The sequence below is a fragment of the Lithobates pipiens genome, unplaced genomic scaffold (genome assembly GCF_037356315.1).
Source record: "Lithobates pipiens isolate NorthernLeopardFrog02 unplaced genomic scaffold, aLitPip1_a1.2 Scaffold_23, whole genome shotgun sequence".
NCBI lineage: Eukaryota > Metazoa > Chordata > Amphibia > Anura > Ranidae > Lithobates > Lithobates pipiens.
Window position 1 is genome coordinate 43,520,710 of NW_027507785.1, and position 12,659 is coordinate 43,533,368.

General features: G+C 43.8%; 1 protein-coding gene across 2 annotated transcripts in view; it reads left to right on the plus strand.

Annotated features, from left to right (window-relative positions):
• Window positions 1-12,659, plus strand: part of DNAH1 (dynein axonemal heavy chain 1) — a 145,636-nt gene that overhangs the window by 58,327 nt on the left and 74,650 nt on the right. For both annotated transcript variants that reach the window (XM_077451483.1, XM_077451484.1), the window contains exons 42-45: window positions 1,158-1,318; window positions 5,404-5,561; window positions 7,482-7,655; window positions 10,822-11,000. In XM_077451483.1, the coding sequence (XP_077307609.1) occupies window positions 1,158-1,318; window positions 5,404-5,561; window positions 7,482-7,655; window positions 10,822-11,000 (672 nt within the window). The remainder of the gene's footprint in view (window positions 1-1,157; window positions 1,319-5,403; window positions 5,562-7,481; window positions 7,656-10,821; window positions 11,001-12,659) is intronic.

The following is a 12,659-nucleotide window of genomic DNA, read 5'->3' on the forward strand; positions in this document are numbered from 1 at the left end:
ATCAGAGCCCACCTTACATCAGGATCCCCATCAGAGTCCCCCCTGACCTCAGCTTCCTCATCAGAGCCCACCTTACATCAGGATCCCCATCAGAGTCCTCCCTTACACCAAGGTCTCCATCAGACTCCCCTTTTACATCAGAGTCCCACTTTCCATCGGTCCCCATCAGAGCCCAACCTTACATTAGTGTTCTCATCAGAGTACTCCCTTACATCAAAGTTCCTCTAATGCCACGTACACACGACCGGACTTTTTGACAGCAAAGGTCCGACGGAACCATTGGACAATTAGATCGTGTGTGGGCTCCATCAGACCTTTGCTTGGCAAAAATCAGGCGGACTTTAGAAATAGAACATGTTTTAAATTTTCCCACCAGAACTCCGCCGGACCGAGAAATCCGCTGGTCTGTATGCTAGTCCGACGGACAAAAACGGACGAGAGGACAGCTATTAGCTACTGGCTATGAACTTCCTTATTCTAGTCCAGTCGTACGTCATCACGTTCGAATCCGTCTGACTTTGGTGTGATTGTGTGTGGCCAAGTCTGTTCATTCGGAAAGTCAGTCGGAACTCCGCCGAAAGTCCATCAGAAAGACCGTCGGACCTAGTCCCTCGAAAAGTCTGGTCGTGTGTACGCAGCATTAGATCAGAGTTGCTATCAGAATCCCCTCATACATCAGGGTCCCCGTCAGAGTTTTCCTTTACATTGGTGTCCCCATCATAGTCCTCCTTACCTTTGTAATTAGGTTATAGTGTGTTGCAGCAGCAGGATGGAAGCTGGGAGACGGGGCAAGTCCACACAGAGGAATTTCCATTCTCCTGTGAATGATGGGGCATGCACATTATTGGTTGCTAGGATGCCAGCAGTCCTAGCAACCAATGCAATGGGACAGCAAGGAATGACCTGGAGACTGCACAGGGGGTGCTCTTGGGGAAGTGGGGAGTTGAAACTGTGCCCATCAGTTGCGAGCCAGATAAAGCCTTATAACGGGCCACATATGGCATGCCAGCCGAAATATCAGCTTCTGCGTCTAAAAAGTCTTACCTGAGATATCATTGGAGAAGAGATGGAGTTAAGTTATGTAATATTTTTCCATTCCATTTTAACATTTCCATTGGTCCTATATTTAGTTTTTTTTGTTTTCTGGCTGATCACAGGTTCTTTGCATTGGTCCCACCGGCACGGGGAAGACTCTGACTGTCTCAGACAAACTTCTGAAGAACATGCCGCTGGAATATATCAGTAACTTCCTCATGTTCTCTGCACGGACATCAGCCAATCAGACGCAAGATCTCATAGACAGCAAACTGGACAAAAGGCAAGAGGCCCGACTCTGCTGAGTCATGGTGAAGCTCGGGGGAGGGTCCTCACTTGGCCATTTTACAGCCCTTTTTTTGAGGCTTGAGTGATTTTTATAATTATTTTTAGTCAAAGGAAAGCTAGTTACACCCATTGAAGTATACTGGGGCCAAAAACCTTTAAAACTTGCAGCTCAAAAGAAGCTCATGTACTAAGCTATAAGCTTCAAGTTACACTTTAGGGGTCTATTTGTAAAACATTCTGTTGCGCACCCTTTTAAGAGCTGGTGAATTTATCCCTTTTTTCCCCTTTTAGAGTACACACAGCCAGGCACACAACATTTCCTCCATTCTTCCTCTGGTTCAGAAAACAGTCTAGGGGTTATTTTTTAGGGTTATTATTGGGAACAATGAATTTGGATAGGGGTAGGGAGAATGGGATACTCCAAGGAACTGAAAACTGAACAACTTGAGGACCCCTCAATTTCTGGCTGCACTGTACAAATCCACTGGCTGCACTGCATGACTTAATTTACCACAGGATTCCTAATGCTGCTGTACTCCCTCCCGAGTTAAAAGCTGCACACTGCCACTTTCCTTCAGGATTTGGGGTCATCTACTCACTTAGCCACCGAATCATTGGTTACCTCCTGCCGATATCCACCAGGCTCTTCCTAGTAAGGAGGATGTAGACACCACCATAGGACAGCTGGACTGTTTTCTGACAGCTTCCTCCTGACTCTCTCCCCAGTGAGCTTCCTCCAGACCTAACTTGATCAGTGGACAAGTATCTGCGAATAGGCCCCCCAGCTAACCCTGGCTGGGATCATGGTGGCTTCCGCTAGGATCCTGCACCAGGGGGCAGAGCCCTTGCACAGGGGTCTCTTCCCGCAAAAATGAACCCAGGAAGACTGCCCAGGCCTTAGACTATTTATGGGCTCTCTCTCCACCTTCTCTGCATACCTCCCCAGGGATTGGCTGGAGTTCCATAAATATTCAGGCTTCCTGTTCTGCCCTCCCTTCCTCCCGCTATACTTTTGGAATCCTGTAGAAGACACGGGAAGCAACAGAACAGCAGCCTGTGAAACACTGAGCAGCCCTAGGTAATTAACCCCTGCTCCATTGTTTGCAGAGGAGCTAAACTAAATTTGCCTAGCAGCCTACTCTATACTAGGAGAGTGCTACAATTCTATGGACGAATTATCATAGCTCATGTTCGCAATCCTCTAGGATTAAGTCCAGTCAGGGTGAACCGTATCAGAGGGGCGTATCCAGTGGGTGGGGACTGTAGTTGAAGCCAGGGCCATCTTTAAGGCAGGGCAAAAGGGGCAGCTGCCCTGGGCCCTGTTACAGTTGTGGGGGCCCAAAGCAGCTGCCTCATACTTGCCATCCATTCCAGTTTAAATTCCCTTGTCCCTTGAAGTTTTAGTCCTGTGCTGTGTCCTGATATCTCAGTGTGAAGTGCTGCTACTAATGCTGCTCAGCTCTGCCCTATTGTTGTGTACAGATGACTCACCTGCAGTCCCTGTGTTTACATGTAAATAACCGTCATTCATATGTAAATAGCTGAGTCCGGCAGCATTGATATGTGAATAGAGGTGGCATTCATATATATCAGTGAGGAGAAAATGTGCTGTAACCTATAGCAACCAGTGAGCCGTATTACTGTACAGTAATCTCTAGCAACCAATCACCAAGCAGAAATCATGTACTATAACCTCTAGCAACTAATCAGTGAGACCAGTCAGTAAGCAGTAATGATATGCTGTAACCTCTGGCAACCAATCGCAATCGCTGCCTAAGCTGATAAAGTAAACTGATTTTAAGTCTAGCTGCTATGTATTGTATGTCTCAGAGAAGGTGGAGAGCAAAATTGCATGGGGGGGCCCCAAGAAATTTTTTGCCCGGGGTCCAATCAATATTAAAGACGGCCCTGGTTGAAGCCTATACTTTCACTTGGTGATGTGGTTGACCCATACAGTGTGAGGCTTGAGATTAGTTTGTCTGTTGATGAATGAAGTGAGATGAGCTCCTTGAGCTCCGACCGGCACACCTAGAGCGCAGTGAGAGCTGACGGGATAACACACAGGAGGCTTTGAGCAGCATTTTGTTTTTCATACAGTTCGCTGGATGAATGTCACACACATTAATGCATGCACAATTTCTCTAATAGAGTAATCCCTATGATCATGGATGAAGCTTCTGCTTCATCCATGTTTGCACGGTGACACCTGTTCCCGATCCACCGGTTTGCATGGTGACACCTGTTCCCAATCCACCGGTTTGCACGGTGACACCTGTTCCTGATCCACCGGTTTTCATGGTGACACCTGTTCCTGATCCACCGGTTTTCACGGTGACACCTGTTCCTGATCCACCGGTTTTCACGGTGACACCTGTTCCTGATCCACCGGTTTGCATGGTGACACCTGTTCCTGATCCACCGGTTTGCACGGTGACACCTGTTCCCAATCCACCGGTTTTCACGGTGACACCTGTTCCTGATCTCTTATTCAGAGACCTCGTTCACACCTGAGTGTTTTGAAGCTTGAAGCTCTAAAATGCTCAACATCCTAAATCCCATGGCTTTCAATTCTTCACACCTGAGCATAGAGGCCCCATCTATAAAACATTTGTTGGACGAATGTTACACACATACGTGCGTGAGCAACTCATTTTGGCTGTAATTTCTCTAATAGATGAATTTGTATATCATCAGGTCTATCTAGTGGCCAAAATGCGGTATATTTTTATGGTGAGATATTTCAGAAAACCATTCAACCAATGTGTATGACATTTATCCAACAAATTATAATACAGAGGCACTCATAGCATTAAGAGACAGTGAGGATCTCATCATGCCATTGAGCATCTCTCAGATCAGAGCAATCTACTGAAAATATGCCAGGGACCAATCTGATCTCTCATCTGGTGCCAGGAAAGGTTCCAAAGTGAAAGGTGGCACCTAAAAGGCAGTTTTTGAGTAAATCAATACAGATTACGAATCAACAGGTTAAGCCAACACAGGAGCAATGATATTGAATGACAACTAGCTATAAGCAAGGAAATCAGAACAACGAATTAGTGGAAACCATCAAGAGGCAAGCAGGTCAGATCCACACCAAAGGTTATAAGCATAACCCTTGAGAGGGTTGAATAGTCAGAATCGGTTAGGGTGGGAAGGGATATCTGGGATAGATAGGAGGGTGGAAAAGGGGTAACAGGGTAGGTTGAAGGCATAGGGTGAGAGGTCCCCACGAACTCGGGACCCAATGCAGATACAAGGTTAAAGATATGCTAGGCTTGACGGGTTCAAAGAAGGAAGGGCATAATTAGGCCACTGTTCCCAAGTCCGCTAGAATTTAGGTTGGGAGTCGTTAAGGATACTAGAAAGTTTCTTGCTGAGTAGCATTTGAGTCATACAGTCCTTGTCTTCCTGTAAAGAAGATGAAGGATTATTCTATACCTTAGCTATCATTTGTGTGGCCGATAGGAAAAGGTACATAGCCTGTCTTTGTTGGCGTACAGAGAGGCCTGGGATTAGGTAAAGAAGCAGAACATACTTAGCATCCCTGGGGACAGTTAGATGAAGCAAAGTTTGAAGGACTCCAAAAATCCTGGACCAAAAGGCAATGGGTTTTGGGCATGACCACCAGGTATGCAGTACATTGCCCCATTGACCGCCACCTTGAAACAATGTGAGTAGTTGGGAACAGCAAAAGGCGATGCGAGCTGGGACCCAGTACCACCGAACGAGAACTTTATAAGCCGATTCCAGGGTTTTCATACTCCTATCCTATTCAAGCAGTCTATTTTGGTTCTTTTTTGCCTTTCAGAAAAAAATTTGTTATCTACAAAGACAGATGTACTGTTGATTAGCTTAAAATCTGTTTTTGATGACACTCAATGCTAATGGTCTAAACATATTATATATGTATTTTAATATTTTGCAGCCCTTGATAAAGGAAGGTCTTTTGCAACCCTCAAAATGAATTGTATTTACAGTTTTACACACGTTGAGTTTGGGCCGTTACATTTGCTTGGTACTCTTCTTATTCATACAGTATATATTCGACATGCAGCTCATACGTATCTGTCATTTCAGGAGGAAAGGGGTGTTTGGTCCACCCCTCGGACGTTATTTCATCTTCTTTATTGATGATATGAACATGCCAGCCCTGGAGACCTACGGGGCCCAGCCACCCATCGAGCTGCTGAGACAGTGGATGGACCACGGCGGGTGGTATGACCGCAAGCAGATAGGTATAGAGTATACATTTACATAATTATCATTTATTGATTTTAATAGCCACAGTATCTTCTCCAAAATTCTACAAATGGAAGGCATATATTAGAAAATAGAAATGAGAGATCAGGACAATGCAGCTTATAATAGAAGGAATAGATACGGGACAGATAGTAGTCATATTATAGATAACGGAGTGATGATATTAAGAATCGGGTCAAATAAAGTGTTGGCAATGAGATGATGGGAACTGAGAGTCTTTTGAATGAGTTCCATTGGAAGGGGGCTACACAAGGGAAGCCAGAGAGATGTGAGCGGAGGAAAGGTTCTGCCGGGGTGTTGTTTTATCGCGGTTACGTGATAGTTTACTTCTTCGGGGTTTTATTCGAGTTGTGCAAAGGGAGATTACACAAACACTTGTAGTTATAACATTTAATTAAGTAATTACAGATACAGATAACAAATGTAATAATATTAGAAAATATAACAAGCATGCTTAACTACAGAAGCCTTGTCCGCCACGGAGTCCCGCCAACTTTTGTGGCGCAGCACGGATGATCAGACCAGACGCATTCATAATGCAGCTCTGGAGACTAGACTAATTATTCCAAGTTTTTAGCTGTATTATATACAGGACTTGTATAATAGAAGGAATAGATACGGGACAGATAGTAGTCATATTGTAGATAACAGAGTGATGGTATTAAGAATGAGGTCAAATAAAGTGTTGGCAATGAGATGATGGGAACTGAGAGTCTTTTGAATGAGTTCCATTGGAAGGGAGCTACACAAGAGAAGCCAGAGAGATGTGAGCCGAGGAAAGGTTCTGCCGGGGTGTTGTTTTATCGCGGTTAAGTGATAGTTTACCTCTTCGGGGTTTTATTCGAGTTGTGCAAAGGGAGATTACACAAACACTTGTAGTTATAACATTTAATTAAGTAATGACAGATACAGATAACAAACGTAATAATAATATTAGAAAATATAACAAGAATGCTTAACTAAAGAAGCCTTGTCCGCCACGGAGTCCCGCCAGCTTTTGTGGCGCGGCACAGATGATCAGACCAGACGCATTCATAATGCAGCTCTGGAGACTAGACTAATTATTCCAAGTTTTTAGCTGTATTATATACAGGACTTGTATGTAAGGAAATAGTCACCCTCCCTTGCACTCAACATGACCTTTTAAGAACTTGGCCAGATTGTAATGACATTCCTCTGGTATGAAGTCAGTTAGGGCCGGTTCACACTGCGAGCCGCGGCGAGGCGTCTCCGACTTCCTCGCCGCGACTTGCAGGGGGGGTCAGCGGCGACTTGCAGAGGACTTCTGCATAGAAGTCAATGCAAGTCGCCCCCGAAGTCGCCCCGAAGTAGTACAGGAACCTTTTTTCTGAGTCGGAGCGACTCGAGTCGCTCCTCTCAGAACGGTTCCATTGTACTCAATGGGGACGACTTGCGGGAGCGAGGCGAGGCGAGCCGTGTCGCCTCGCCTCGCGCCGCAGTGTGAACCGGCCCTTAAGGTAGCCAGGCTTTGGAGGCTTTATTAGATATTGTGAAACAACTTTAATCAAGCAATATGAATTTTCCCCATCGGATGTATACGTATGGACTAATAAAGTATACGCAAGGACCAGAATAAACATTATCATTTAAATTTGTATTATTTTTTAACACAAGTTTATTTTTTTACGTTTATTTTGAACAGCCTTTAAAGCATAATTTGTGAAAATATTTTTCCATATTTCCAAAATCCAAAAAAACAACTTTATTATTGCTTTGTGTATACTGTATAAATCTTGCCCTGGTGTCGCTGTTACATTCCAGGTGCAGTTGTATTTGGTTTGATTGGAGGCCTTTGCATTGCTGCTATGTGGCTACTGTAGCATCTTTCACTCGAAATACCGAGAGCCCAATTTTGTCTCCTTTCCTCCTGCCAGGGGTTTTCAAGAAGTTGGTAGACATTAATTTCCTTTGTGCAATGGGGCCTCCGGGTGGAGGCAGGAATCCCGTTTCCCCCCGACTCACTCGTCACTTCAACTACTTGTCCTTCACCGAGATGGCCGACAGCAGCAAGAGCCGAATCTTCTCCAGTATCCTGGGCAGCTGGATGGGTGAGTGTGACTATGGGGCTCCAGTAGACACCACCAACCAAGGCATGCCAAAGGGGAGGTGAGATTGGACCAGTAGCTATAGCAGTATAGAAGGTAACCTAAAGAGTACTTGGGCAGGTCACACTGGTAGACATGTGCAAAAGAAAAAAATTTGTTTAGTTTCGTTCCGTTTTAATTCGTTAATTAATTAATTTCGTTTAGTTATATTCGTTAAATTCGTTAAATTCGTTTTCGGATTTCGTTTCGTTTTCTACTGAATTCGAAAAATCGGTTGCATTAGAAAATATTTCAACCAAATTCGAAAATATTTCTACCGGATTCGAAATGATTTCAACATGATTCGACATTATTTCAACCGCATTTGAAACTATTTCAACCGCATTTGAAACTATTTCAACCGGATTCGAAAATATTTTGCGACCCGACTTTAGGGCCATGTATCTCGAGGTCACTTGATGCTAGAAACCCCAAATTTGTCATTCTCTGCTGCAGAAAAGTGCTTGACATTTTGCGACCCGAATTTGGGGCCACCGTAACTCGGGGTCACTTGGTGCTAGAAACTCCAAATTTGGAGATGTTGTAGTGCTAGTTCTACTGTGTTTGTATACCTAAGTTGGTGTTTCTAGCTATAAGTGACCCCGAGATACGTGGCCCCAAAGTCGGGTCGCAAAATGTCATTCTCTGCTGCAGAAAAGTGCTTGACATTTTGCGACCCGACTTTAGGGTCATGTATCTCGGGGTCACTTGGTGCTAGAAACCCCAAATTTGGAGATGTTGTAGTGCTAGTTCTATTGTGTTTGTATACCTAATTTGGTGTTTCTAGCTATAAGTGACCCAGAGATACGTGGCCCCAAAGTCGGGTCACAAAATGTCATTCTCTGCTGCAGAAAAGTGCTTGACATTTTGCGACCCGAATTTGGGCCCCCCGTAACTCGGGGTCACTTGGTGCTAGAAACTCCAAATTTGGAGATGTTGTAGTGCTAGTTCTACTGTGTTTGTATACCTAAGTTGGTGTTTCTAGCTATAAGTGACCCCCGAGATACGTGGCCCCAAAGTCGGGTCGCAAAATGTCATTCTCTGCTGCAGAAAAGTGCTTGACATTTTGCGACCCGACTTTAGGGCCATGTATCTCGGGATCACTTGGTGCTAGAAACCCCAAATTTGGAGATGTTGTAGTGCTAGTTCTATTGTGTTTGTATACCTAATTTGGTGTTTCTAGCTATAAGTGACCCAGAGATACGTGGCCCCAAAGTCGGGTCACAAAATGTCATTCTCTGCTGCAGAAAAGTGCTTGACATTTTGCGACCCGAATTTGGGCCCCCCGTAACTCGGGGTCACTTGGTGCTAGAAACTCCAAATTTGGAGATGTTGTAGTGCTAGTTCTACTGTGTGTGTATACCTAAGTTGGTGTTTCTAGCTATAAGTGACCCCGAGATACGTGGCCCCAAAGTCGGGTCGCAAAATGTCATTCTCTGCTGCAGAAAAGTGCTTGACATTTTGCGACCCGACTTTAGGGCCATGTATCTCGGGGTCTCTTGGTGCTAGAAACCCCAAATTTGGAGATGTTGTAGTGCTAGTTCTATTGTGTTTGTATACCTAATTTGGTGTTTCTAGCTATAAGTGACCCAGAGATACGTGGCCCCAAAGTCGGGTCACAAAATGTCATTCTCTGCTGCAGAAAAGTGCTTGACATTTTGCGACCCGAATTTGGGCCCCCCGTAACTCGGGGTCACTTGGTGCTAGAAACTCCAAATTTGGAGATGTTGTAGTGCTAGTTCTACTGTGTTTGCATACCAAAATGGGGTTTCTAGCTACAAGTGGCCCCGAGATACACAAAATGTCATTTTTGGAATTTGATTCGAATTTCGTTTGAATTCGTTAGCATTGTAATTCGGTCATTCGGATCCATCCGACTGTCCAAATATTGAAAATTCGTCCGAATTTCGATTCGGAACGAAATAAAATGCACATGTCTACACACTGGTGGATGACACATGCTCACTCATGGCATGGAGTCTAAGCATTAACCAGTATTCATCAGAGCTCCTGGTGGTGGAGATGGGTTTTAGCTGCATGTTAGTACCAGGTCATGGTCCTCAGAATCACAAGGAGGTGAGTAAGCTGGGGTCCAGTAGCAGATATAGCAGATTGAGATCCCACAGAGGCATAGTCAGTAAACATGGGTTATGACTAAGGCCTTATAGGCTGAAATGCGTCAACTGACTTAATCTGCGTTTGTTCACTGTGGCCATTCAATAAAATGAAGACATTTTAAGAGCAACAACCGGAGTGTGGGTCATTTTTTATACATTAATCAGTAAACAGGCCAAAGGTTGCTAAAAAAGTTGTTGCAGGTTGAGATCAAGCAGAAGTCTAGTCGAGGAACAAGCCAAAGGTCAGTAAGACATGGTAGTGAAGATATGGACAGCTGACAGTTGGAGAAGAGCACAACAATCTGGCAAACAGGAAGTGCAAAGGCAAGGGTTCAAGAGAAACAAGACACAAGGCAAGATTGTCTAAGGAATCAGGCAGGGAGCTGTCAGCATCTCAGGTGGCTCAGCATGAAGAGACTTTGCCAGACACAGGAGAGGTCACAGGTTCAGACCCGGGTCCTGACAATCTGTGACCAGCTTTACTGAATAAGACAAAAGACAGAACTTGTAACTCAAAGCGACCATTTGGAAATAATCCTTTTATGATGTAGACTGTATACTAAATGATTAATAACTGCCATGGGTTACTGCAGTTTGCTTTCTTTAAATTTACTAAATAAACCCAATCTCAGTCTTTGACACATCTCCTATGGACCTGCAAGGTTTGTTCTCAGCCCAGAGTGACAATATTTTTGATTGGCTGTATTGATAATGTAGTTTCTTTGTTTTTTCACAAGTAGGAAAAGATAGTGGAATTATATTAAGTGAATTTGGGTGGGTTGGTGTAAATCATCAAAACACTACCCAACCTGTCATCAAATATATGGAGAATATCTTCATCTATACTCAGATCTTTCTTTTGGTGGAAGGTCACAGTCAATGAATCTTAGTCCCTCACGGTGGACCGTGTCAACAGTGGTTGGTAGGATTAGAGACGGGCTATTTTGGATTGGCTGTATGTTTTTAACCATTGGTTGCTTTTCTAGTCCTCCATTGTCTTCATTTCCTTTTAGCTGGCGCACCGACCATCCAACACCTTACCAAGCAGTTAGTTGACGCAACAATAAAAGTCTACAATACGATCACGTCACAGCTACTCCCCACCCCAGCAAAATCCCACTACACCTTCAATCTGAGAGATCTGTCCAAGGTGTTCCAGGGTATGCTGATGGCAGATGCAGCCAAAATGGAGGTGAGAGTCTGGTGAAGAGAACTGTGTTCCATCTTTCGTCAATTACTGCATACATAGAGGTCTATTTATACAAGGTTGCATTGGATATTTCCACAATTTTTAAACCATTAACCCAGTGGTCTTCAAACTGCAGCCCAGGGACCGTATATGGCCCTTTGGTTGTCTTTATAAAGTCCTTGGAACACTATTTCTCCCACTTATGCAAGGCGCTATTCCTTCTACACCAACAATAGGCCATTATTCCTGTCACTGACACCAACAATAGGGTACTATTCCTCCCACTGACACCAATGATGGGACACTATTCCTCCCACCAACACCAATAATGGGGCACTATTCCTCCCACTGACACCAATGATGGAGCACTATTCCTCCCACTGACACCAATGATGGGGCACTATTCCTCCCACTGACACCAATGATGGGGCACTATTCCTCCCACTGACATCAATGATGGGGCACTATTCCTCCCACTGACACCAATGATGGGGCACTATTCCTCCCACTGACACCAATGATGGGGCACTATTCCTCCCACTGACACCAATGATGGGGCACTATTTATTTCTCTAATGGCAACAATAGGGCATTATTCCTCCCACTAATTTATTAAAGGTACTTATATAGCACTGTCAATTTATGCAATGCTTTCCATATATTTTATACATTCACACCAGTCCCTGCCCTCAAGGAACTTACAATCTAAGGTCCCTAATTCACATTCATACATATACAAATATTTAATTATTGCCCTCGTTTCATGTGTGCCGATCCTTTCAAAATGGAGGTGAGACAATTTTGTAGGTAGATTTTTCCAATGTATGAAGACTTTGGCCAGAAATGTTGCTGAAAACTTGCACCTGCCTTAACCCGAGCTTACTGAATTCTCATTGGTGAAAACTGGGAGGCCCCCATTTCTGCCACTATGAAGTTTTCATTTTTGAACCTAAAACAGCGACTAACCCAGAATTGGGTTTATCAACCAAGTAAACCTATCACAAACTTCCTGAGCCCGTTATATAGATCTTTGGAGTTAATAGACAGCTTCATTGACCAATAGGAAGACTCAATAGGTCATGTGGGGCAGGACTAGCTCTACATTTGCAGAACAATTAGAGATTTGCATATAATTTGTACTAATTATATATCTGGATTTTCTGATTGTTATGACATGCGGTTTACACCGAATGTCGGTGTCGTTGTGATTAGACATATGCAAAAGGGAAAAAATTAGTTTAGTTTCGTTTCGTTTTAATTCGTTAATTCATTAATTTCGTTTAGTTATATTTGTTAACTTCCTTAAAATTCGTTTTCGGATTTCGTTTAGTTTTCTACCGAATTCGAAAAATCAGCCACATTCGAAAATATTTCAACCAAATTCGAAAATATTTCTACCGGATTCGAAATGATTTCAACCGCATTTGAAACTATTTCAACCGGATTCGAAAATATTTTGCGACTCGACTTTAGGTCCATGTATCTCGGGGTCACTTGGTGCTAGAAACCTCAAATTTAGAGATATTGTAGTGCTAGTTCTATTGTGTTTGCATACTAAATTTGGGGTTTCTAGCTATAAGTGACCCCGAGATATGTGACCCCAAAATCGGGTCGCAAAATGTCATTCTCTGCTGCAGAAAAGTGCTTTACATTTTGTGACCC